The sequence below is a fragment of the Crocuta crocuta genome, unplaced genomic scaffold, assembly GCF_008692635.1.
Source record: "Crocuta crocuta isolate KB4526 unplaced genomic scaffold, BGI_CrCroc_1.0 scaffold255, whole genome shotgun sequence".
NCBI lineage: Eukaryota > Metazoa > Chordata > Mammalia > Carnivora > Hyaenidae > Crocuta > Crocuta crocuta.
In genome coordinates, this window is record NW_027530670.1 from 1253527 (window position 1) to 1281001 (window position 27475).

General features: G+C 43.3%; 1 protein-coding gene across 1 annotated transcript in view; it reads left to right on the top strand.

Moving 5' to 3' along the window:
• Positions 1-27475, top strand: part of SCUBE2 (signal peptide, CUB domain and EGF like domain containing 2) — a 65331-nt gene that overhangs the window by 910 nt on the left and 36946 nt on the right. Inside the window, exons 2-7 of the mRNA XM_077769183.1 lie at positions 241-363; positions 7682-7807; positions 13547-13681; positions 18574-18699; positions 21373-21489; positions 22235-22324. Coding sequence (XP_077625309.1) covers positions 241-363; positions 7682-7807; positions 13547-13681; positions 18574-18699; positions 21373-21489; positions 22235-22324 — 717 coding nt within the window. The remainder of the gene's footprint in view (positions 1-240; positions 364-7681; positions 7808-13546; positions 13682-18573; positions 18700-21372; positions 21490-22234; positions 22325-27475) is intronic.

A 27475-nucleotide genomic window follows, 5' to 3' on the forward strand; every position in this document is an offset into this window, starting at 1 on the left:
AGAGTGTGTGTGTGTGTGTGTGTGTGTGTGTGTGTGTGTGTGTGTGTATTCTAGTCTAAGGGAACAGGCTGTGCCTGGAGAAGGAGCCTGGAAGTGGTATGCTTCATCCCAGGGGCTCCCAAGTTTAGCTGATGAGGAGTGAAGTGGGGTGCTGGTGGGAGAAGAGGCTGCCGGAGGACCAAGGCCGGATCATAGAGGGCTTGGGGCACCATACCAAGAGCTTGCTGTGCTCTTTTGCAGATGTGGACGAGTGTGCCGCAGGGCTAGATGACTGCCACACCAATGCCCTCTGTGAGAATACACTCACCTCCTACAAGTGCTCCTGCAAGCCTGGCTACCGAGGGGAGGGCAGGCAGTGCGAGGGTAAGTGACTGGGGGGGATCTCTGGTGAGGGGTCCAGCAGGTGAAGCTCCCTCCCTCCTCAGCTCTTGTAGTGACCACTCATGTTGGTAACAGTGCGGTTCCCCTAACCTCCCAGGTCATACCACCCACCTCCAAAATCCATCTCAGACCCTTAAAGGGCTAGGAACATCAGGTCTTCCCTAGAGCCGCGTACAGTTTTATGTGGTTCTGAAATGTCCTTTTGTCTGGCTTGTGAAAAGGAAAAGAGGTGCTTTAGTATTTTTGGTCCCTATCAGTTTGGGAGCGGAAAGTTCTGATCAGGAGAGCCGTGCCTGCCAGAGAACGGTTGAGCTTGCCCATCCCTGGGGCAGTTTATATCCTCGCCCTGGAGTCTGAGTGCAGGAGTCTTGCCCTCCACTGCTGGCTCTGAAGACTCCGTCTTGTTCATGGCTTCAGGCTGGCACTCTGACCTCCCGAGCTTTAGAGCTTCGCCAGGCACCAGCCTTATTTGAAGCTGCATGTTCACCCTGGAAAGATGTATGCAGAGGAATATTTTGAGCCCTTGGAGTTCCAGATCTTTGAGCCTGAAGTCTGACCTCTGTCATCTTGTGTTCTGGGCCAGTGTCATGAACTCTGAAATTCAGAACTGGCCAGAGACTGGGTACTGATAGGAGGAGGCTATTCCTGGGGATGGAAATCATGGCATGTTGGAACTGGAAGGGCTCTTCAGGGGAGCTCTGATACTCCCATTCCTCAGATTGAGACACTGAGGCCCACGGGAATTGAGAAGGGGACCTGTGGCCCTAATAACACAGTTAAAAGAAGGGTGAAAAGAAGTCACATGTCTACCCTAGTTCTGTCCCTGGACCCATATCTCTTGTTTTCAGTCAGCCTCCTGGTATCTTTCTTTGGTGAGAAATCCTGATATTTATACTTTCCTTTGCGCATGAGGAGCAAAACTTGCCTCTTCTGTCAGAGGAGACATGCTCCTAGTCACGTTCATAGCAAATGGGGTTGGTGGTCTATCCGTAAAGCCCTTGTATTCTCCAAGTTCATGTTTTCCGAGAGACAGGCAGCCTTGTCTTGCAGAAAGGCTACCTCTCCCTGAAACATCTCTCTGCCGGTTCCTCCATACCACACCCTCACTGTATTAAATATTCTATTTACAGTACTGGAATTCACACATGTTGGTACCCTGCTTGGGGAAAAAATGGTTCACTCTTTCACTGGTTTTTCCAGTCACTGCATACTCCCTGGGGGTGGGGATGGGAAGAAACTGTGCCATGGTTTCTTTGAGTTAGAGTGTATGGTTAGTAACTGATGTAGAATGACAAGTGGCAAGAATTTCCTTATTCTTAGCTGCTGGCCTTGACGTATGACACATGGAATTGAATTGCTGACAATTTATAGTTGAAAAGCCTACTGTTTAGTTTAAAATAATTAGAATGATTGACTGGAATTGTTGCTTTTATATATTTAAATTGGCTTTAAAATAATAATATATATTATTGTTATATTAGTCAAACAATACAGAAAATGTGTAAGATAAAAAATTAAAATTATTCCTTTATCCACAGGTAATCACTGTTAATAGGGAACATATGTTCTTTTTACTGTCATTTAAAACTAAAACTCTAGAGGGATTTGATCTTTTTATTTATTTATTTATTTTGAGAGAGAGAGTGAGAGAGCATTCACATGAGGGACAGAGAGAGAGGGAGAAAGAACCCCAGGCAAGCTCCCTGCTGTCAGCTCTGTACACTCNCTTGATCTCAGGGCTCTCTTAGGGCTCAGTCTCACAAACCATGAGATCACAACCTGAGCAGAAATCAAGAGTCTGATGCTTAACCAACTGAGCAACCCAGAAGCCATTAGAGGGATTTGATCTTTTAAATGCTTGTAATACTTTTGAATACCTATGAAGTTATGGGGTTTTTTATTATAAGAATTGATATGGTAGGAATTGACACAATAAGTGAATATCCTGTATTTCCTCACAATAAAATTAAGGTAATGCCTTGATCACCTGGTTAAGATGGTGCATCCTGAAAAAAAAAGTTACAAAGAGAGATAGAGGCAAACCATAAGAGACTCTTAAATACAGAGAACAAACTGAGGGTTGATGGGGGTGGGAGGAGTGGGGCAAATTGGGTGATTGGCATTGAGAAAGACACTTGTTAGGATGAGCACTGAGTGCTGTATGTAAGTGATGAATCATGGAAATCTACCCCTGAAGCTAAGAGCACACTAAATACCCTGTATGTTAGCTAACTTGACAGTAAATTATTCAAAGAAAAAATATGGGACATCCTAGGTTTCTCTGCTGCAAAGTTACTGTTTTTTCTTTTTGCAATAACACACATCTTAGGGCAGATTACTTTCAGCCTATGCTAATATCCTGTTTCTTCTCAAGTCATTTAAAGCAATTTTCTAAAAATGTTTATTTATTTTTGAGAAAGAGACAGATTGCAAGCAGGAGAGGAGCAGAGTGAGAGGGAGACACAGAATCTGAAACCGGCTCCAGGCTCTGAGCTGTCAGCACAGAACCGATCTGGGGCTTGAACTCATGAACTATGAGATCATGACCTGAGCCAAAGCTGGATGGTTAGCCAACTGAGCCACCCAGGAGCCCCTCTTCTCAAGTCTTTGCCCACTGATTTTAGCATCCAACTGTGGATCTTGTCTGCAACAATTATTACTATGATGTAATAATTGGTAATTTTGTATTTCCCTCATTCCTTATACATCTATTAACTGAGATTCTTCTGTAAGGAAGACTTGTTGCTTCTCCCCTATTTATTTATGCCAGTGTGGACTGGTGGATATTTAATTATATGTATAGTTATTTATTTTGGGCTCACATTGTTTCAGCTGTGGCCATTGGGAGCTCCATTGTTTCCTGTGTCCTTTTGACATGCCCTCATCCTTTTTGGGGCAATTCCTTGTTTTCTGATACCATAAGATGCCACAGACTCATCTTGTATTTTCCCTTCCCAGACCTGCAACCCACCACTTCTCCAAGGCACCTGGTTTCTTTTATTGGAAAATGGTATATAGAAACCAAGATCTGAATGCTTGGTGTTCTCATTGTTACTGGGATGGCACTGCTCCTGGGCTATCTCACTGGATAGACCTAGGAAACATATGTATGTATTCTAACTCGCACATATACATTTATCTGTATTTATTCCTTCTATTACCCATTTGTATATATATTAAAAACAATGACTTATACTGATGATGCTTTGGATTCCATAACAATGCCACAAGGTTCACGGAATCTCCCTCTTTGTTTATTCATTACTTCTTTTCCAACAGTGAGAAAGGTGACTCTCATTATCTGCAAGATAGTTACTTGTTTGTTGAATCCAAGTGTACACATAAATAATTTACAACACTTTTAATCTATACCTTTACCTTTACCTTGCAGGTAAAACAGATTTTACTAATTAGAGTATAGTATCTGTTTGTAGCGATCTTTACTTTTAGCCTTATACCATTCAGTCAAGATGAGTTTTTTCAAAGTCACTTGGTCAGTACTTTTTTTCTACATTTCCTTCAGTGTGGTTGTTATTCATTTGTAGCACACTTAAGTTCATTTGTTTCTGTTTGTATTCAATATTTTGTCTGTTCCCCTCCCCTCAGCTCTGTAAACTAATTGATTACATGTATGTACATAAGTAGATCTGTATTTATGTACATATATATATATATATGTTCATGTGCCTGCTCAGTCAGTTAAACCTGTGACTCTTGATCTTGATTCAGGTCATGATCTCACAAAGTGTGAGATCAAGCCCCACATTGAGCTCTGTGCTGACAGTGTATAGCCTGCTTGGGTTTCTCTCTCTCTCTCTCTCTCTCTCTCTCTCTCTCTTTCTCTGCCCCTCCTCTATTCTCTCTATTTCAAAATAAATAAACTTTAAAAATAAAATAAAATAAAAAGGCATACTCAGATAAGTATTACTCCTTCTCCCTATTCTTGTTCCCCTGTTCCTCATTCTTCCTTCTGTCTCTCTCTCTTTTTTTTTTATGTTTATTTATTTATTTTGAGAACGAGAGAGAGAGAGCAAGAGAGAGAATGCATGTGAGCAGGGGAGGGGCAGAGAGAGAACAGGGAAGGACTGTCAGGGCAGAGCCAGATGTGGGGCTCGATTTCACAAACCATGAGACGGTGACCTGAACCAAAATCAAGAGTCCAGTGCTTAAACGACTGAGCCACCCAGGTGCCACTCATGACTTCTTTTCATCCTTTTGCTATATACCATGAATTGATTACTAATCTTAATAGTTTCTGGATTATTCCTCCTGCCTCCTAGATTTCTTTTGCAGCTAAATGTGTATTTTCCTTTTAACTACCTTAGTGACTTCTAATTTATGTACTATAAAAGCCACAATTCTAAGTAAGTATAAAAATCAATGATTTTGAGTGAATTAGCCGAGTTGTGCAACCATCACATAATACATTTTTCAAACATTTTCCTTGTCTACCAGTAAGATCCCTTATGCCCAAGTACAGTTAATCCTTATTCCCAGCTCCAGCTCCAGGCAACCACTAGTCTACTTTCTGTCTTATAGAGTTGCCTTTCTGGATCTTTCATATAAATAGAATCATACAACATGTGATCTTTTGATTATTTTTAATGTTTTATTTACTTCTGAGAGAGAGTGCAAGAGAGCGAGAGAGAGAGACAGTGTGAGCAGGGGAGGGTCAGAGAGAGAGGGAGACACGGTATCTGAAACAGGCTCCAGGCTCTGAGCTAGCTGTCAGCACAGAGACCCACGCGGGGCTCGAACCCATGAACTGTGAGATCATGACCTGAGCCGAAGTCAGCCACCTAACCGACTGAGCCACCCAGGTGCCCCATCATGTGGTCTTTTGTTTTTGGCTTCTCTCACTCAGCATGGATTTTTTTAAAAATTTAATTTTTTTATTATTATTTTTTACATATAGTTTATTGTCAAGTTGGTTTCCATATATCACCCAGTGCTCATCCCCACAAGTGCCCCCCTCCATGCCCATCTCCCCCCCCCATCCANGTCTGTTAAAGAGGCTGTCTTTTTTCCACTGTCACCCAGCAAGGTTTTTAAAAAATTTTTTTAAATTTATTTTTGGGAGACAAAGAGAGAGCATAAGCCAGGAAAGCGCAGAGAGACACAGAAACATGGAATCTGAAGTAGGCTCCAAGCTCTGAGCTGTCAGCACAGAGCCTGATGCAGGGCTTGAACCCACAAACCATGAGATCATGACCTGAGCTTAACCAACTAAGCCACTCAGGCGCCCCTCACCCAGCATGTTTCTGAGATTCATCCATGTTGTAGCCTGTACTGGCATTTTATTTTTTAATTGTTGACTAGCATTGTGTTGTATGGATATACTATATTTTGTTTATCCATTCACCAGTTGATGGACATCTAGATTGTTTTTACTTTTGGGCTATCATAAGTAATGTTGCTATGAACATTTACCTGCAAAGTCTTTGTATGGACATAATTTTTCATTTCTCTTGGATATATACCTAGAAGTGAACTTTCTAGATCACACATGGTAAATTTATGTTTAACCTTTTAAGAAACTGCTACACTATGTCCAAAGTGGCTGGGCCATCTTACATTGCCATTAGCAATATGTGAGGGTTCCCATTTCTCTACATCCTATTATCTTTTTTAAAAATAAATATTGGGGTGCCTGGGTGGCTCGGTTGGTTAAGCATCCGACTTTGGCTCAGGTCATGATCTCACAGTTCGTGGGTTTGAGCCTGGCGTTGGTCTCTGTGCTGATGGCTCAGAGACTGGAGCCTGCTTCAGATTCTGTGTCTCCCTCTCTCTCTGCTCCTTGCCCATCCCTGCTCTGTCTCTCAAAAAAGAATAAATGTTAAAACATTTTAAAAAATAAATCAATATTTATTTTTGAGAGAGAGAGAGAGCACAAGTGCAGGAAGGCTAGAGAGGATCTGAAGTGGGCTTGGCACTGACAGCACAGAGCCTGATACAGGGCTCAGACTCACGAACTGTGAGATCTTGACCCGAGCTGAAGTCAGACACTTGCTTAATTGACTGAGCTACCCAGCTCTTTTTTATCATAACTGTTCCCATGAATGTGAAATGGTATCTCACTCCAGTTTTAATTTGAATTCCCCTAATAATTAAGGATGTTGACTATCTTTTCATATGTTTATTACCCATTTGTATATCACCTTTGGTGAGATGTCTATTCAGATTTTTGCCCATTCTAAAATTGGGTGGTTTGTCTTCTCCTTTGTTTTAAGAGATTTTTGTAAGTTCTTTATAAGGTATGTGATTTGCAAATATTTTCCACCAATCTGTGGCTTGTCTTTATTTTAAGTGTAAAAGTTTTAAATTTTGATAAAGTCCAATTAACTAATTTTAAAATTTATGAATTGTGTGTTTGAGGTTGTATCTAAGAAATCTTTACCTAATAAGGTCTCAAAGATATTTCTCATAAAAGTTTTATGTTTTCTCTTAAAAGTTTTATAGGTTAAGCTCTTAAATTTGGGTCCCTGATCCATTTTGAGTTGAATTTTGTAGAGATGTGAGGTAAGGGTCCAAATTCATGTTTTGCATATGGATATTAATTGTCCAAGCACCATTTGTTGAAAAGACTATCATTTCTCCCAACAAATTGGACAAGACTATCATTTCTAAGGCACTCTTGTCTAAAAATCAAGGGCCATAAACATAATGGTTTATTTCTGGACTCTATTCTGTTCCATTGATCTGTCTGTTTTTCTTTATGCCTGTGTCACACTGTCCTGATAACCATAGATTTTTGGTAAGTGAAAGTCCTCCAAATCTGTTCTCCTTTTTCAAAACTGTTTTTGTTCTTCTGAGTCTTTTGTGCTTCTATATAAATTGGATAAACTTGTCAAGTTCTGCCAAAAAGCATGCTGGAATTTCATGTGGGTGTTTTTTCATATTCCCTTATTTTTTTTACAGGATAATAATCTACAGGTACTCTTACATTTTGATTTTTAAACTTAGCAGTATATCCTAGAAATCACCCTAAAACAGTTCATAGAGATCTTTCTCATTCTTTTTTTTTTTTTTTTTTTTTTTTTAACTTCTGCACAGTATTGGATCGAATAAATGTACCGTAGTTCTTCAACTACTCTCTCCAACATTTAGGTTGTTTCTAGTATTTTGTGATTACAAACAATACTGCAGTGAATTACCTTGTGCATATTTATTTTCCTGTTGTTGGAGATTTCTCTTCAGGTTAGAGTCCTAGAAGTGGGATGACTGGTTAGAAGGTAAATACGTTATATCTCCATACTACAGAAATGGCACCTGTCTGACTTACTTCTGTTTTATTCCTCAGACATTGATGAATGTGAAAATGAACTCAACGGAGGCTGTGTCCATGACTGTTTGAATATTCCAGGCAATTATCGCTGTATTTGTTTTGATGGCTTCATGTTGGCTCATGATGGTCATAATTGTCTTGGTAAGGAAAATGGTTGGAAATGGCAATTCTCCTCTATCTACCCTCCGGCTCCCCACCCTTTTCTTTCCTTTGATGAAAACATACTCATTAAAATAAAAAGAGGATCAGAGACTTGTGTTTTCTGGCCCCCTCAAAATCACAGTCCCTGATAGAAAACCAGGTACAGTGCTTTGGCTTATATGTGATTATACTTAATGTAATGTAAATTCTCCATTAGTCTAAGAGATGGACAACATCATATTACTACTTATGACTTTCTAGCATTGACCTGTCACCTTTAAGATCTTTGATCTTGTATTGAAAGACTTATAACCATTTCTTTAATGCTGTAAGTATCTCTATTCTAGAATTAGGTAAAACTACTTATTCTGAAAATTCCAAATGTGTGATTGGATCTCAGCCAGGTAACCCCACCTCTTTTTTCTTGAAAGGCAGAGGAGTTCAGACAGAAACCCTCTGCTGACATTGTCCTATTATCCCACAAAACAGAAACATTTGTTGGAGTTTTAGTCCCTGAGTTATGGACTGCAAAGAGCCTTGTTTACGTTGGTTGCTTATGCCAGGAATAAACAGAATTCAGAAATAGCAAGCAATTGGATGGGACTGAGTATGGGAGAGACTTAGAGGATGCAGCACACTTGGCAGACAGGTATTGTGGTCTGTTTTCATTTTAAGGCTGGTGTTATCAGTCGTGCAGGAGAACATCATGGGACACAGATGGCACCAGGGTCCTTTGATGCTGATGACCTTTTATGCAGTTAACCTGCTGGTATCTGCTTGGCTGACCAAGGAGTAACTTGGTCACAGAGCGGACAGCAACTGAGATGCCCCCTGATAATACAGGGGGAATGGCCACTTGATTAAATGCTTTGAGAGCAGCATAGATAAGTATAGACAGAACTCGTTTTTTGTTTTGTTTTTTTTAATTAAAAAAAATTTTTTTTAATGTTTTATTTATTTCTAGGAGAGAGAGAGAGACAGCATGAGCAGGGGAGGGTCAGGGAGAGAGGGAGTGACAGACTCTGAAACAGGATCCAGGCTCTGAGCTGGCAGTCAGCACAGAGCCCGACGCGGGGCTCGAACCCACGAACCGCGAGATCATGACCTCAGCGAAAGTCAGACGCTTAACCGACTAAGCCACCCATGAGCCCCTAGAACTCGTTTTTTGAGTGGTAGAGAAGGAAAGTCTTTCCAGAGTCTTTTGATTCTGGGAATCAACTCTTGTATGATGTTTATCCTGCTTCACTATCACCTGGAACCCCATCCTGAAATAGATTCTGTCCCTTCCTGTCTGCCCTGTGTGAGAGGTCAATCCTTGGGTCAGACCACTTGGCCTTCTAAGTCTATAGCTGTCAGGAAGATTTGACTGAGGGCTGAGGACTCACTAACCACTTTGCAGACTGTCTAGGGCAGCCAGACCACAAAAAGACACTAGAGAGACCATCGTGACAACAGTACTTCAGACTGATTAAAAACTGAACAAAAAATGAAGTCACTTTCAGTGTATAATATTTTGGGAAGAATGAAGTATGTTTTGGGGGTTTGGCTTTGTTTTTACCGTTATCTGGGGTAAATCTCACATTTCCTTTTGATTTGCCAAAAGTGGCATTTTGGGAATTTATATCTAATGGCAGATCTAGTCATTACAGTTACGCTCAACCCCCAAGTTGTGCCTGGGGGAATGTGTGAGACTCTTAACAACAGGCAGGGTTTCAGAACCTGGGCCAGCGTTGGGGTCGGGTGGTTTTGAGTAAAGGCCGGCTCAGAAATCCTCAGACCAGGAGTCTTTTCCTTGTCTTGGCTGCTAACACAGATATTTCAGCAGACTCTCCATTTTCCTTCTTTGGGGTCTCTTTGTGGACTTGATAGCAAGGATCTGCCTGGCAGAAAGATCCTGAGTATCCACTGAGTGTATCTGAAGGGGCAAAGGATTCTTTAAAGGAAGCCATGAGAAAAATGAAGTGATACNTAGGAGAGAGAGAGAGACAGCATGAGCAGGGGAGGGTCAGGGAGAGAGGGAGTGACAGACTCTGAAACAGGATCCAGGCTCTGAGCTGGCAGTCAGCACAGAGCCCGACGCGGGGCTCGAACCCACGAACCGCGAGATCATGACCTCAGCGAAAGTCAGACGCTTAACCGACTAAGCCACCCATGAGCCCCTAGAACTCGTTTTTTGAGTGGTAGAGAAGGAAAGTCTTTCCAGAGTCTTTTGATTCTGGGAATCAACTCTTGTATGATGTTTATCCTGCTTCACTATCACCTGGAACCCCATCCTGAAATAGATTCTGTCCCTTCCTGTCTGCCCTGTGTGAGAGGTCAATCCTTGGGTCAGACCACTTGGCCTTCTAAGTCTATAGCTGTCAGGAAGATTTGACTGAGGGCTGAGGACTCACTAACCACTTTGCAGACTGTCTAGGGCAGCCAGACCACAAAAAGACACTAGAGAGACCATCGTGACAACAGTACTTCAGACTGATTAAAAACTGAACAAAAAATGAAGTCACTTTCAGTGTATAATATTTTGGGAAGAATGAAGTATGTTTTGGGGGTTTGGCTTTGTTTTTACCGTTATCTGGGGTAAATCTCACATTTCCTTTTGATTTGCCAAAAGTGGCATTTTGGGAATTTATATCTAATGGCAGATCTAGTCATTACAGTTACGCTCAACCCCCAAGTTGTGCCTGGGGGAATGTGTGAGACTCTTAACAACAGGCAGGGTTTCAGAACCTGGGCCAGCGTTGGGGTCGGGTGGTTTTGAGTAAAGGCCGGCTCAGAAATCCTCAGACCAGGAGTCTTTTCCTTGTCTTGGCTGCTAACACAGATATTTCAGCAGACTCTCCATTTTCCTTCTTTGGGGTCTCTTTGTGGACTTGATAGCAAGGATCTGCCTGGCAGAAAGATCCTGAGTATCCACTGAGTGTATCTGAAGGGGCAAAGGATTCTTTAAAGGAAGCCATGAGAAAAATGAAGTGATACCGTTAGAAGAGCAGGACCAGCAGACACAGCGATTTCTCTGCCATTTAGACTTGAGAGGGCTGAGGCATTTTGTGACAAGGAAACTCAGAGCCAGAACTTTTCAGGAGCAGGCCTTTCCTGTGTTCTTTGGGATAACCCCTTACCTCTCCTCAGCACCTTACCACATATTAGCTACAACATACCAGAATATACACAGTACAGAATATACACAGTACAAATATTACTTAGCTCTGGCACCAAACCCAGTGTGCTCCAAGATCCTGAATGCATTGAGCCTGAAAAATGAAATGTAGCTCTTCCACGTAGCTTACCTGCCTGAATTCAGTTTCCATTTATTGAGTATCTAGGAGTGCATCGTAGCTATTCAGTGTGGGGGCCGTGGTTCTCAACTCTGGCTGCACATTAGAATCACTCAAGAAGTTTAAAACAACACCACTGCCTAGGTCTCATCCAAGATTAGTTATATCAGTGTCTCAGGAGGTGGGGTCTCAGGAGGTGGGGTCTGAGCATCTGGTTGCTAACATGCAGCCAAGGTAGAGAACCACTGTTTTGCAGTCTGGAGAAACTCACCAGGCTAGTGATACCTCTTTGTGTATGTGAACACACACTCTTTTGTATTAATGCAGTCAGAGTATGTCACCCAAACTCAATGGCACATTTCTAATTGCTTTGGGGAAAGGAATAGGGGGTTAAATGGAGGGTGGGTGGGTGGCGGCTCAGAGGGGAGCACGCCTTTATTCAAAACCAATCCAGGATTTGGTATTCAGTGAAATAGATCTCTCCGGCTCACCATGAGTCCTCACTGTGGAACACCTTAGCTAGGTGTGTTCCAGGGCAACTCATCCTTTGGAATGTGCTCCCTTCACCCTTTGGCACAGAGAAGGGCAAGTTTGTTAGGCTTAAGGGGATGGCTCGAGTCCCATCAGTTTAGAAAGGCATCTGCCTGGTAGTGTGGGAGGATGTATGACTGTAAGATCTGAAGCTTGAAACCAGATAACAGATATTTAAATGTGAATTTTCTTGTTACGGATGTGCCCAGGAGCTAGTGATAGGCACATGGGAAATCAGGCTGGAGAAATAAATTGCTTTTATATCAACCTCCTCCTTGAGCCTTTGTCATGTCTGAGATTTTTCTGGAAGTTTCTTCTTCTTTGGCTCTAATGATGCTGTGCTTTCCTGCCTTTTTGTTCATGCATTGAACAATTAATGTGCACCTGCAGTTCCAGGGCTATGCTAAATAAAGCAAAGGTCTCTGTCCTCAAGGAGTTTGCAGTCTAGCGGAGATGGCTAGGTGAAAGATTTTGAGGGGTCAAAAGTACAAAAAGAAGAATTTGAGAATACAATATGCTAAGTGTATTGGTGTAGCCATGCACAGAGTAATATATGACACAGTGGAAGAAAAGTTCCCTAACTCCATCCTGGGGGGCACAGAAAGACAGATGGAGGAAGACTCACTCCCCTTCTGTCTTTCTGATGGCTCCTCTTCTGGGGCTTCTGCTGTCAAATCTACCTCCTCCTGCGGCTGGTATTCTTCCGAATTCTACATCTGGCCATGTGCTCTCTGCAACCTTTCTGTCCCTTCCCACTCCTGCCTGTGGCTTTCTCATTTACATCCACCACTTTATCAGGCCACCACAAGTAAATGACTTTCAGAGGTGTATTTATGACACCAGACTCAGGTTTCCCTCTGCCTACTGGACCAATGCCTGAATGTCACCATCTCACATACATCACCTTCCTGGCATGGTGGGGACCAGCCACATCCCCACCCCTATTTCCCTACCTAGCTCTGGTCTTCACCATGTTTCTCGGCCACCCCACCCAATGCCCACGTGGCTTTCCACCCGGCACGCACCTTGCCCACAGTGCTTCTATTTCTTCCTTCCTAGGCATCCCCTCAGCCAGGCCCCAGGTCCTGTCCTCCACTAGCGCCAGCCGAGGCTATTTCAGGTTCACGTGTAAAGCCAGACTCCCAGGCTTTCTATTCTTCTCCTTCCTTGCATCCTACCCTTGGCTACCACCTTATTCTTCCCAACCCCAGGGTCTGACCATGCCACCCTTGCTACAGTGGTTCCCAACTGCCTCTTAAATTAAATAGGAACCTCTTTGCCTGATACAAGGTCCTCCACAGAGTGACCCAATCTATTTCCAGATTTATCTCCTGTAAGTTCCCTGCATGTACCCGTGCTCCAGCCAAACTGAATGACTCACCCTATCTGAACATGCTCCGTGCTCCCCAGCATTGGTGCTATGCTCATGTTCTTTCTTTTGTCCAGAATCCTTCTCCTGATTTAGGACTGAAAGCTTCCTATAGAGCCCATCTTCCATCAGCTCTTCCATAAAACCCACCCTGATAGCCCACAACCAGGTAGCCTCTTTTTCCCCTGTACCACCTTTTACTATATCTCACAATTACTTGTACATTTGTCTCTTTGCGTCTGCTGAGGGCCATGCTTCTAGGGCAAAAGAATTTGATCCTACTCATCTGTGTTTTACTGTCCCCTCTAGCACCATACTTTGGAAAGAGAAGGTGTTTAAGAAATACTTACCGAATATATTATCTTGTGTTCAGGTGGAGGGCCTGGTTATATGAGCCCCAGACCTTGCAGTCTTGGGTCCCTGCTGATTTCAATTCTGAGAGTTTCTGTGATGCAGGGAAGGAAGAGGGACCTCATCTCTGCTTAGCGGGTGTCCTGAGCTGCTGGGAGGGATGGGCATTTGAAACAGTCACAAAAGCAGAGGCTAATCCTCCTCTCCCTCCAGATGTGGACGAGTGCCTGGAGAACAATGGCGGCTGCCAGCACACCTGTGTCAACGTCATGGGGAGCTACGAGTGCCGCTGCAAGGAGGGATTTTTCCTGAGTGACAATCAGCACACGTGCATTCACCGCTCTGAAGGTGCCTCTGCTCTGCTGTGGGCCGGGGGGAGGGAGAGGGGCCTGGAGGATCTCCCCACCCTGAGTGAGTTTAGAGGGAAAGCATGGAGTAAAGACATTATGGAGGCTTGTGGATGAGTCCAGACCCTGCTACTGGGTAACCCTGGGCAAGCTATTTTAGCTTCCACTTCCTCACCTGGCAAAATAAGTGGGTTGGGCTGGGTGAGCTCTGAGGGTTCCTTAAACTCTCACATTCCTGATTCTAATCTTTAAATAGAGAACATTTCAAACATGACTAGGTGTCTCGGGAAGAATGTAATGGACATAATGCCAAGTTTTTCAAAAAGGTGCTGCAAACCACAGCCCCAAGTGCAAGCCTGCTCTGAGCTCTGGGTGGGCAGGGAGGGGCTGGAGCCTTTTTATAGGGACTTGCAGACCCAGATCTGGCCTTCCCTGTGTTTCCCATTTTTGAACTCTGAGCCTCTGGCATTCCAGGACCCCCCTCCCTAGACGTGGACTTTCTATGCTGTGGTTTTCCTGTGCTGCTGCTTACAATTCCTCCGTAAATTTGTAGACAACTCTTCTGATGGTCTCCCTTTTGTTTTCTTTGCTTTGGGTCTATACTTTATTTTAATTCCTCTCCTAGTTCAGTGGATTGTTAGGAGGGAGAGGCATTAAGAACACGTGGCCAGGCAGCCACTTTTAACTGAATGACATGTTTTTAATTCTCTGCACTTTTTTAAGCCAAAGAATCACATTTTGGTGGCTGTATTTCTCCCAGGGTTGCCTGAGCCTGTTTTTGAGGGAAATGCTCTAAACATTAGACTGTTAACTCCTTTTGGCATGTGCTGCTGCTTGTTCATTCTCATAACTTAAGAATGAGGTGATTTTAAGTTCTTCTACTATTTCATCATGCATTTGTAGATTTATTGTTAAATCATGGTTCTTGTGATTTTCCAAGGGTGTTATTTGTGGAGGATGATTTTTGCCTCATTTTCCAAGAATGATGGCTCCTTCCTTATACCTGACTTAGGAAGCCTGTTTGGGTAGTAAGAGGAATAGTCATGGGCCAGTGGGTTTGATGAGTCTGAGCCTGCTCTTCTTAGGGTTTGGGCGGGATGGACATACAGTGATTCTAATAAGGCAGGCGTGGCCCTTGATAGAGGAGCAGTGGGTTTCATATTCCTGGTAGGTTCTCTGGATTTTTTCTGTGAGCCCCACATCTGGGAAGAGGCAGGATTAAGCTGCCAGCAGTTAAGAGTGATCTGGATCTCAGGGCACCTCCTCTTTGGTTGGTCAAAGCTGCTTCCTGGGAAATCACTCGGCTTTCCCTACAGGTGGTGGGGAGTAGGGTGGGGACCTATAGGTCAGGCCATTGTTTGAACACAGTGTGGATCCCACCCACTCAAAAAGCAATTCGCAGTGATCAAAATCATCTCATACTCTTGCACTTCCAAAGCAGTAGATCAGCCCCTTTCTCCCCTCTGGCAAGACCTCCAGACTGATTACAGACACAGGCTCTTCATAACAGAAGTAAATACAAAAGCAGTCCTTTTCTGCAATCTGTGTTTTCTAAATTTTCTACAATTCGGACATTCTTGGATTCCCTGAGGAGTATTTAAAATGAACATATTTGTCTGGAGCTAAAGCCAAAATCCAAGAATTGGAGTTGTGGTCTGGATGCACCCTCTGTGATTTTCAGTGGTGTTTCATCCTGATTGCTTGGTGAATTCGGGGCAGTGTAAGCTACCAGATTACAGCAGTCCATAACTGAGACCCTGTCCATCCTAGAGTTTTAACTCTTCAAATAGAACAGTCTGTAAACAGTGTTCCTTTAGGATTTCCTCCTTGATGTGCACATTAAACCCTCAGAAACTGTTATTAAAATGGACTTTAAAACCCATTGTTGATAATCCAAAATTGGTTAAAAGAAGGTGACATTACAAGCTAGTATTTTCTAGTGTTGTGGTTGTTATTTTTAATATTAATTTACTAAATGTTCTTCAGTTTAGGGGATCGTAACAAATGATTCTGAGGGAAAGCTTAAGCTATTGATTTTTTTTTAATTCTTAAGAGACCCCAAAGCTCTGATAAAGAGACTGTGTGTTTTCACCCATGTAATGGGGGTAGGCTGGAGAGAGACATACTGCCCCAGCCGGCCTTTGTCCCCATTCATGGGTGCTCAGGCTCTCAAAATGAGCATTCCTCTTTTGTTTTGTCTGCTCTGAGAATATTTTTCGATGCTTGCACTGCTGCCCTTGCAGAGTAGGGGGAAGGTGTCAGGGTGGTGAAGAAGGGGCTGTGCTCTCAGCAGGGCCTGTTTCCATCTTTTGTAGAATGTTTCTTGCTCTGTTCACAAGGCATATTTTAATTCAGTTTCCAGAAATTTCTTCAGGGAGACTCTGCGCTGGGGACTACGCAATAGGCTATTTCTAATGTTTTTGTGAGCCTATTTCCCTGCTCATGAAAAAAACCAACCCTAAACATGATTGCCAGCCCAATTTCTGCGAGCAGCCAGAACCATGGCTTGGTCTCCCAGTTGGGACCAGACCCATCTGCTTCCCCTAGCAGTGGACTTTTTTGAATTTTGAATCAGGGTACTATGAACAGCTTCGGAGTCACCTTTTGAAAAGCCCTGAGCATTTCCAGAGTCATTTTAACCTCTCTTATCTCCTGGTAAGTTTAGGTCTAGCTTGATATGATAGGACATTGGGGGCAACCTTTTGTGTATCCCCATGGCATCTGACACAGTCAATTCTTTCTTTCTTTCTTTCTTTCTTTCTTTCTTTCTTTCTTTCTTTCTTTCTTTCTTTCTTTCTTTCTTTCTTTCTTTCTTTCTTTCTTTCTCTTTTCTTTTCTTTCTGTTTATTTATTTTGAGAAAGAGACAGCACAAATGAGGGAAGTGCAGAGAGAGAGAGAGAGAAAGAGACAGACAGAGAGAGAGACAGACAGAATCCTAAACAGGCTCCATGCTGTCAGCACAGAGCTTAATGTGGGGCTCGAACTCATGAACCATGACTTCATGACCTGAGCTGAAACCAAGAGTCGGACGCTTAACCTACTGAACCACCCAGGTGCCCCAATTCTTTTTTTTCTTTTCTTCTCTCTTTTCTTTCTTTCTTTTTTTTTTATTACAAGGGTCAATTCTTAGGAAATATTTCTTGTGTAAAGGTCACTTTGCAAATGTCTTCACAGATTTGAAAACAGAGTGAAGAGAAACAGCAGCTGACCTGTTTGGGGCGTGTGCTTCACAGGTGTTACTGCTGCCTTTTCTTGGGCACTGTTATGTTTAGCCTTCATACTCCCTGTGCCCATCATTCCAAATGCTCTGTTGACCCACGAACAAATGTAATTCCCACTGGGCCTTCTTAGGACGACAGGGTGCTGCTTCTGGAGACAGCTCTCACCTCCTGTGCCATCTCAGTATTGGGAGCAAGTAAAGTTTCCAAAAATCAGCAGTCAGAACTAAAAGAGAGCTTTGCTCTGATCCAGTACAAGCCCCATTCTGTGTTAATTGACAGCAGCCTTGGCATGGGTGAATGAATCTCAGCAACTTCCAGCAGACTGAGAGCCAGAGTTCAAACAGCTTGTCACTGTCAGATAAAAAACAAAATGGCTTTAAGAAAGTATGGGATGTATTAACGGTTACGCTGTCTTTTGGAATAGGAATGACATCTGTTTGTATTAAAGCAGCTTTTCCAGTTAAGCATAGATCAATGACTCTGTGGCGAGAATTAGAGAGAAGTGACTTTTGACTTAATTAGGACCAACTGATTCTAATTAAGTCAAGATATTTTAGGGACACAATACAGAACTGTGTAGGATCCTAGAGAAGTTGAATGAAAACTTTTCGTACTCATGTTTAAAACAGTGCTACTTCTAGTGTTAGAGAGTGTCTTGTTGGTTGAGAACAAAAAAACCTACTCTCAAGGATGCTCAATGTACAGATGTAAAGAAGCATCACATGGGCATGTATTTAATATAATAACGCAGTAAAAACTGAGCAGAGGTTTTGAGAATACTGTTGGGTGTGATGAGAGTTCCTCCAGAGTTCTGGCAGGTGGCAGGGTCTCAAAGAATTGGTTTTGAGAAGAGGCAGGATTCTGGAAAACCACAGACATACACTATGTTATGACCCCATCACTTAAATGCATGTTAAACCAGCCAGGAAAAGAATCCCCTTCCCACCACTGTTACCACAAGATTGGACCTAATGAAAGTGATAGTATACCTGGGAAGGATTGTACAGCAGCCAAAGGAAAAAACCACATGTGTGAGGTCTCTCTCTGTTCTCTCTGTTGTGTTGCTGCTGTGCTCCAAGCCCGCTGAGGGAGGGCACAGGGACTAGGTGAGAGTGGCCACAGAAGAGAGGCCTCTGGGCTGGTGTTCACATGCTGATGCCAGAAGACAGTAGTCAGAGTCCCCTCCAAAGTGTGGATTTGGTTAGGGTAGAGAGGAAAGTTGACATTTTCAGAAAATCATCTTCAAGAATATGTGAACAAGTTGGGAATCTTCCTCTATCTGCAGGTTTTCTTAGAGAGATTGTCCCCTCTTTGTATCCTTGGCCAGCATGGGTGACAATCTGGCAGAGGTAAGAGTCGAGGTAGCAGTTCCTGGGGTCTGCAGGCTGTGGTTCCACACCCCCTAGAGAGCGCCTGTGCTTTCTTTTCAGTGTATTAGGAGGGCTCCTACCTCCTTAGGAGACTTCAGACATTGTATCTCTTGGGTGACATAAGAAATTTTTTATATCTCTGTTAATTGACCTGACTGGATTTGGACGACATGGTCTTTTAAAATGTGGGGCTGATGGAGACCCAGGCAGGCAGGTCCCTCACCCCCACCCCCAGCCCTTTGCAGTGCCCCTGGGGCTCAGGACTGTGCCTGCTCACTGGCTGCATGCTGCTGTTTTGCAGAGGGTCTGAGCTGCATGAATCAGAATCATGGCTGTGGTCACATCTGCAAGGAGGCCCCGAGGGGCAGTGTCGCCTGCGAGTGCAGGCCGGGTTTTGAACTGGCCAAGAACCAGAGAGACTGCATCCGTAAGTACAGACTGGCACACGGCCGTGCTGGGAACTACCCTGCCCCAGAGGCTGTCTTCTGCAGCCCAGGATCAGAATTGCCTCCTCATGGCGGAGCAGTTGTGCCAGGAAAGGCAGCCATCTCAAGATACTAACCTCCACTGAGGACTAAGTTCGCTGCACAAGGGTAGTCTCTGATAGGGAAAGGAAATGGTACTTTTTAAGGGAACCAATCAGAAGGAAACAAATGTGGGAGTGAGGACCGTGAATGTTGGGGCCAGTCTCCCTGTTCCCACAGAATGAAACCCAGTGTTGTCATCTGGCGGTCACAGCCTTTTGCTGCCTGGTCCTGCTTCTTGTACAAGCATCACCCGCCTCCTTTTCCCAAACACCAATCTCTTTGCCTGCGGGAGAACAGCCCGTGTTCTTTCATGCCTCCAAGCCTTCTCCAAGCCCTCCTCCCTGCCTGGCTTGGTGAATTCCCACTCAATCTTCAATATTCTGCCTAACGTCTAATAACGGTAAAGATAATAGCTACTTTGGGGGAACGTTTACTATGTGCAAAGGCTTGTCCAAAGAGATACCAATTCTATTGGATTCTTAACATTACCTCCCTATGAGCTAAGTATTATTATCCTAATTTTTAGTTGAGAAAATTGTGGAGAAGGTAAAGCAACGAGGTCACACAGGGAGCACATGCCAATTAGGATTCAGGTGTCGGTCCTTAGCTCTAAGGCTGGTGCTCTTTAGCACTTTGTTAAACTTCCCCGGAGGCCGGAAAAGACCAGGCAGCCATTTTGTATTTTGGCTCCCACAGCACTGTTGATTCCTCAATTACAGCACAGGACACCTGGCTTGAATTGTATATTTATGTGTCTGTCTCCCCAGCTGTGAGCCCCTCCAGGCAGGGACCTTGTCTTATTTTTGCCTCTTAGTCTTCTCCTGGTGCCTACCACAGGATGTGTTCACCTCACGTTTATTTGTGAATGAATGAATGGTGTACACAGTCCAGACACAGCTGCCACACAACGATGAAACACAATAATGAAACTCCAACTGGTAATAGGAAACAACCGTCCATTAAAAAGGTGTTCCTAAACCACTATCTATTCCAGAGGAAACACGGACGGTTTTCCTTTAGCAACTCTTCCCAAACCATGGACCCTCGATAATTTCGCTGCAGTTTGCGGGGAATGGTTGTTCACAGTGAGTCGACCTGAGTGGTTAAGACATGAGGAGGTAGTTTCTCTGGTGAGAGACTTTTCTCCATTGTCTCCATCACAAAGCAGACTGCAGCCCTGAAACCTGCCAAACCAGGGCTGGTGCCACCACCAGAAATAGATTCTGACAGGCTCTTAGGGCCCCTAAAAGAGAGACTGTCCCTTTGAGCTTCTAGCGGGCTGAGCCAGGTGGCTCCACTGGTTGTCTTCACAAGGAGGACCCAGGTCCCTGTGGAGTGAGACTTTTCAGCAGTTCAGTTTTTCACAGGCCAGTAGAATACCTGGAATTTAAATTTTAAAATATTTTTAAGACGTCACTTCCTCAAATAATATTATAATCACATTTGAGGAAAGAACAAAAAGAAAAACAATAGAATTCCACCACATAACCAGCAGTTAAATTTCTTTTGTTTTTTGCTTTTCCCTTGTGTCCCTTCTTCACTCTTTCCATATTCCCATTTAGTTGTTCTCACGCATACGCAATTGTTATACCACTGTGACCGCAGGACAGCTTCTTTCTTATGTCACAAATACGTATTTAGTTCTTTCACATTGGAAACATTACAAATGTTTATATAAGAATTTCAACAGCCCTGAGTGTGTGAAGAAAACGTATAATCTTCCCCTTCCCATTTCTCTTGCCAGAGGTAATCATGGTTCAGTTTGATGAATAGATCATTTTGAGTTGGCCTTTTTTTTTTTTTGGGGGGCTTATCATCAGTGAGTTCATACACGGTCTTCGTAATTGTTGGTTAATGTTGCATTAATTGTGTGTGTGTAGTCATCATTTCCTCTATATTCTCGCCCTTGTAACTAATCTAGATGGAATCTGATGAGAGAAATTCTAACATATTTGTACAAATAAGTATTATCTGTTTCTTCCAGAGTAAAATGCTAGAACATTTTCTAAAGTCCCAGTACAACTGTATTAATATGCAAACTTCTCCTGATAGACCAATGTAGTAGTCTAGAATCTTTTGGCATAATTCCCCTTGAATAGTGAAAATCTCTCTTATCTTCCCATCCCCATCTTCCCGTATAACTGCTCAAATCTGTCATTCAGGATTTATTTTTTTTAAGGTTTTTAAAGTTTATTTATTTATTGAGAGAGCGAGCAAGAGAAAGCATGAGTGAGCAGGGGAGGGGCAGAGAGAATCCCCAGCAGGCTCTGAACTGTCAGTGCAGAGCCCAATGTGGGGCTCGAACTCACAAACCATGAGATGGTGACCTGAGCCGAAATCAAGAGTCAGACGCTTAACCTACTGAGCCACCCAACATTTCTTGAATTCATACTGTGACTGTCTGTTTACATAGACATCGTCTGGCTCTGAGTCAGGGTTACTTCTTTTATGCCCAGTGCCTAGCACACACTAGGTGCTCAGATACCTGCTGAATGACAGAGATCTTCTGAAACAAACCCAGCCCTGGTTGTGGAAAACTCAGTGCTCAGTGTGTTGTTTGGGTTTCCTCTCAGTGACCTGTAACCATGGGAACGGTGGGTGCCAACACTCCTGCGAGGACACTGCTGAAGGCCCGGAGTGCAGCTGCCACCCACAGTACAAGATGCACACAGATGGGAGGAGCTGCGTCGGTGAGTGACCCCTCCACCTGGTGTGGGTCTGCCCCAGCCTGCCCACCCCTAACGCTGAACCTAAACCTAGCTGTTAATGTGTTTAGCACCAGCTTCAGGGTGTTTCCAGAGCCTTTGCCTCCAGATGGGTTCTGTGCTGCTTTACATGTGGCGGTGGGAATAGTCTAGTCCTGGTAGGGGGTCCCCTCTCTCCCTGTGCCACCATGGAAAGCCCATTCTCTTCTCCTAGACCAGGGGGGCCTCCTGAAGATGGTACTCTGGAGACTGGGACAACACAGCCTAAGGGGCCAGGGTGACGTGAAGTTAAAGCTAGCCATTTGTGACGACACAGTGGCCCTCATGGTCAGCAGAAGCCAGTGTTGCCTATTTCTGTAAGGATGCCTATCCTGTACTTCATGGCACATCTTTTGCTAGCTCCATTTGAGAGGTTCCCAGGCCCCAGGTTCTTTTTGTCCTGGACTGAGGGTACTGGAGTGAATCTGAAGCTCATGTTCCCTGATGTCTCTTTGGTCACTGCACTATGCTTCAAAAATCTTTTGCGTATTTAATGTTTACTAAGGCTCTGTGGCCTTTGCACTTGCTCTGTTTCCCACAGAGCCTCTTTACAACATGTTTTTATTGAGGGGACAGAGTGGCGTATCTAGCATTGTTCTCGTGTCTGGGGTTTCAGCAGAAGAGCTTGCGCAGGGGATGAATAATCCGATGCATTCAGTCTGAGAACTGTGCTCTTTTGCGTCCCTTATAGAGCAAGAGGACACTGCCCCAGAGGTGACAGAGAGCAATGCCACATCAGTGGTGGACAGTGATAAACGGGTGAAACGGCGGCTGCTCATGGGTAGGCACTGCCCCCTCTCCCTTAGCCACTGTCTTTGTCTCTTTCCCTCCCCAACTTACTACATCAGGCCTGAACCTGGGGCCCCTACACCTCAGACCAGCTGGGCCCGGGTCAGCAGCTCCTGTCAGGCCAGGTTGTGTCTGTTCTTCACCCACTGCTGTTACTTAGTCACCATGCAAGGACCCTAGAATTGTGGGAAGGACCCCAACCCAGCCATCAGAACAAGCCGGTTAGGGTCCTAGCACTGCCCGCAACTGGCTGTGAGCCTCAGGCAAACCGCCCTGAGCCTCCGTCTCCTGGTCTTTCTTTGAAATGTATATAATAAAACCTACCTCTTAGGGTTATCAGGAAGTTCAGTTACGATAATAATATGCAAAAGTGGCCAGACTCCAATGCCTGGGACTTAGTGGGTGGTCAGTGAATGTCAGTTCCTGTCCTTCTGAGTAACTGTGACCAGGGAGGCACTTTGGGCAGGCAGCCCCTAGCTTAGCAAGGCGATTTGTCTGGGTTTTTGTCAGCCGAGTCGTCTTCTCTCTGACTTCAGCCCATGTTAATGGCAAAACGGATGAATGGAGAAGAGTGGCACTTGGCTGCGGGATATAGGAACGTCTGCCAGCAGGTCCGCCAGCAGAGCTGGAGACGGGAACAGAAGTAGAGGCAGTGGCTGTGTGGGTGGCAATCAGATCCTCTGGCAATCCTTTCTCCTCTGGAGAAAGCTTGGCTTGACCTAAACAAAACCAGTTTTTTGATAGCTTCTAAATTTAACAGGTAATATATTGGGCAGCCGTTGGGCATCAGGCAGGTGACATTTCTGAGCTCTTTTCTGCCCTAGTAAAGTTACTTTTAATTGCATTAAATTAAAATACTGCATACGAATAATATAAAAAGCCTTAAAAACTTTAATCAGTGTTATTTGGTTTGTAATGAAATATGTCACTTCCTTGCCTCAAAACTTCCCTTCCCCTCATCCCATTTGACAGAGGCAACAATTTACATTTCTCCTAGTTGTTTCTTCTGACTCCCCCTCTGCCATATTTCTGAAAAGCGTGTATAGTATTTTTCTTTTCCCTACGTATATTGTGATATTATACACTTATTTCCTGATGTGTCGGTTTTAGACATTCACTTTGACTTCCTGTTCTAGAAGACCCTAAGTTTGAGCTCTCTTCTGCCCCCTCCCCCAACGCACACACTCCCTCTCCCATACCCTTAATGTGGTTTCATCACTATTTAAAATCAATATTATATATTTACATTGTTGTGATTATGAATATCTAAATATGATTTCACCTGAACCATGTAATGTGCTATGATTATTATTTTCTCTGTTTGCTTAGTTTTCTAAGTACCTCTTAGCAGTTCTTTTTGCAAATTTCAGGCAGAGTTCTAAAACCCTTCAATGTGTTCAAATACAGAAATCATCTTATCAATTCCATTTTCTTCTTAAAGAGTGTCTTCTGGGAGTGCCTGAGTGGCTCAATTGGTTAATCCTCTGACTCTTGATTACAGCTCAGGTCATGACCTCGTGGTTTGTGAGATCAAGCCTCATGTCAGGCTCTGTGCTAACAGAGTGGAGCCTGCTTGGGATTCTCTCTCTCCCTCTCCCTCTGTCCTTTCCCCCCTCCAAGTAAATAAATAAACATTAAAAACTGTTTTTAAAGTGTCTTATGAGGCTTCCCTGCTCTAGAGGGACCTGATTCTTCAGGCTGGCTGTGCACCTGTCATCTGGGCCTTCCCATTAGCACAGCCTGGGAATGCCCTTCACCATACTTCTGTGTCAGTAGACCTCATGTCTTCTCTCTTGTTAGTTTACACGTGTAGGTATAGGTTTTTAAAAACCTTCCATGCCTGAGAATGCCTTTCTGCTATACTTTTATTGAGAATTTAGCTCAGTACGGAATTCCTAATTGTGAGTAGTGAGTGCTCTATTGTTTTCAAGCATTCAGTGTTTTTTTAAGAAGTCTAAAGTCATTTTCATTCTTGATCTTTTGAATGTAACCTATGAAAACTTCTCTCTGGATGTTTTCGGGGCCTTCTCCTTGTCCCTGGTGACCTGAAATTTCACAGTAATGACCCTCATGATGGGACTTTCCCCACCTGTTTTGTTGAACACTCAGTTGGCCTTTTTTAAGATGAACATTTGAGTCCTTCAGTTCTGAGAAAGTTCCTTATATTTTTTTCTTTGATAATCTTCTTCATTCCATATTCTCTGTTCTCTCTGGAACTTGTGTTAGTTGGCTGTTTTAACTCCTCTAATTTTCTTCTCTGCTCTTAAATTTTTGTTCTACTATTTCTGGGAGATTTTTCATTTTTTTCTTCTACTCCTCTACAGGGTTCTTTTTAAATTGTTGTTTTCATACTGTAATTTTTCAAGAATATTACTTTGGCCTTTGGTTATAGGTATGTATTCATGTTTCATGAATGCTTTTCTTATCTCTCTGAGGAAATTAATTATAAGATTTTTAAAAACTTTTATTTCCCCCTCCTGTATTTGCTTTGTTTCTTCCACGTTCCCTCTTCTGTTTGTTTGATTTGGTGCATTTATTTCATATTAAAGGCCTTCCTTAACTGTCTGGTGATTCTAGGTTGACTTTTCATATTTAATAGTGAAATATGAAAAGCCACTTGAATATTCTATCAGCTGGTAGGCTTTATACTTGGATGACTAGGCAGTGACTTAGCCATTTCATTTGGAGAGCCTCCAATACTAATATCCATACGTCTTTTCACGTGGGTAGGCCAGTTCGGTCTCCTGCTAAACGGACATAGACTTGCCTGTCAGTGTTCCCAGAGCTGGGGTGGTAGTGGTGGTGGTGGTGAGGCTTTGAGATCTCTCAGGGTATAGATTTTCACCTGACAGCATCTTTTCCTCCCTCTCTGCTATTCCTGGTATCCTGGCGCCCAGTACTTCTCTGGTCCCACTTCTACAGAGGATCAATTTCTCTGTTAGAGCCCAAATAGGGAAGGGGAAGTCACCTGGCTGTAGAACTTAAGAGGGGACCTGAGGGTTTATCTGTTTCTTTTACAGACTTATAATCAATCTTCCTATTTTTTAAACTCCTTCCTCACCTCTGCCTCTAGAGTAACTTAATATCTCTGGTTCCCAGGACTGGGATTCTCTAGCTCACATGAGCTTACCACATGTTGGTACCCCCTCTGCAGACCACTAGGGTTTAGCTTTCTGCTGTGCCCATTACTGCCCCTCCACGGACATGCCACTTCCAGGATATTTCTATTGTCTTGGCTTCCGTTTTCTTTGCCCTTAAGGATTTGTACTTTTCAAAACATTTAATTTCAGTATAGTTAACATATAGTGTTATATTAGTTTCAGGTGTACAATATAGTGATTCAGCACTTCCATACAACACCTGGTGTGCATCACAAATGCACTCCTTAATCCCCATCACCTGTTTCACCATCTCCTCACCAACCTCCCCTCTGGTTACTATCCGTGTGTTCTCTATAGTTAAGAATCTATTTCTTGGTTTATCTCTCTCTCTCTTTTTTGTCCTTTGTTTATTTGTTTTCTTTCTTAAATTCCACGTCTAACTGAAATCATATGGTATTTGTCTTTCTCTGACTTATTTAGCTTAGCATTGAAAAAATTTTAAGTGTCTTCTGAATATAGAGTATTGTAACTCCATCTGTGTTGTTGCAAATGGCAAGATTTAATTCTTTTTTATGGCTGAATAATATTCCTGTGTGTGTGTGTGTGTATAACATTTTCTTTCTCCATTCATCAATCAGTGGACACTTGGTCTGTTTCCAGAATTTGGCTATTGTAAATAATGCTGCTATAAATACAGGGGTGTAAGTGTCCCTTTGAGTTAGTGTTTTTGTATTTTTGGGGTAAATATCCAGTAGTGTGGTTACTGGATTGTAGAATAGTTCTATTTTTAACTTTTAGAGGAATCTCCATTCTCTTTTCCACTAGTTTGTAAGGATTTATACTTTGTTATTTTTTAATGTTTATTTATTCATTGAAAGGGAGAAGGAGCAGGAGGGGGAGGGAGAGAGACAATCCCAAGCAGGCTCCATGCTGACAATGCAGAGCCTAACACAGGGCTCTTTGCAGGGCTCAGTCTCACCATTGCGAGATCACAACCGCAAGATCATGACTCAAGCTGATATTGAGAATTGGATGCTTAACCAACTGAGCCACCCAAGTGCCCCTAGGATTTATTCTTTAAAAAATCTATTGACTCTCGGGGCGCCCGGGTGGCTTAGTTGGTTGAGCGTCCGACTTTCGCTCAGGTCATGATCTCGCGGTTCGTGGGTTCGAGCCCCGCGTCGGGCTCTGTGCTGACTGCCAGCTCAGAGCCTGGAGCCTGTTTCAGAGTCTGTGACTCTCTCTCTCTGACCCTCCCCTGCTCACGCTGTCTCTCTCTCTCTCTCTCTCTCTCTCCTAGAAATAAATTAAAAACATTAAAAAAATTAAAAAAAAATCTATTTACTCTCATGTTAGGTTTTGAGAGGAAACAGAGATATACTTATTCTGTCATGTTTAATTAGAACTAAGCTTTTCCTCCTGAGGCTCTACAATGAGGTAGCTNCCCCCTGCTCACGCTGTCTCTCTCTCTCTCTCTCTCTCTCCTAGAAATAAATTAAAAACATTAAAAAAATTAAAAAAAAATCTATTTACTCTCATGTTAGGTTTTGAGAGGAAACAGAGATATACTTATTCTGTCATGTTTAATTAGAACTAAGCTTTTCCTCCTGAGGCTCTACAATGAGGTAGCTATGGAAGTAAAAGAAGTAAAACTAGAAGGACATTGGCTTGTTGTTCATCTCTTTAGATGCAACTTAACAACTCTGCCTGATTTTTCATGTACTTCTGACAGGTCTTTCTCCTTTCAGTGAAAGGTAAACTTCTAATATGAGTTAATTGGCAGTTGCAGGGATGAAGTTATTGGTCTGCAGCAAGGGAATAGTTGGGGTAGTGGAAGCTTGCCCTCTCTTGCTTCACCTATAACTTATATTGAAGGGAGAGGGTTCAGGATTAAGGAAGGGACATCCCCCCTTTCCCTGTCCTGCATTCACATCTAGCTTGCCAGATGTAGCCACACTTAGCAGGTCACTGGTTCTGGATCAATAGGAAATTTTAGTAGCTTCAAATCTGCCAGTGTGGGGTTGGGAAAGCTCGTCAGGTTG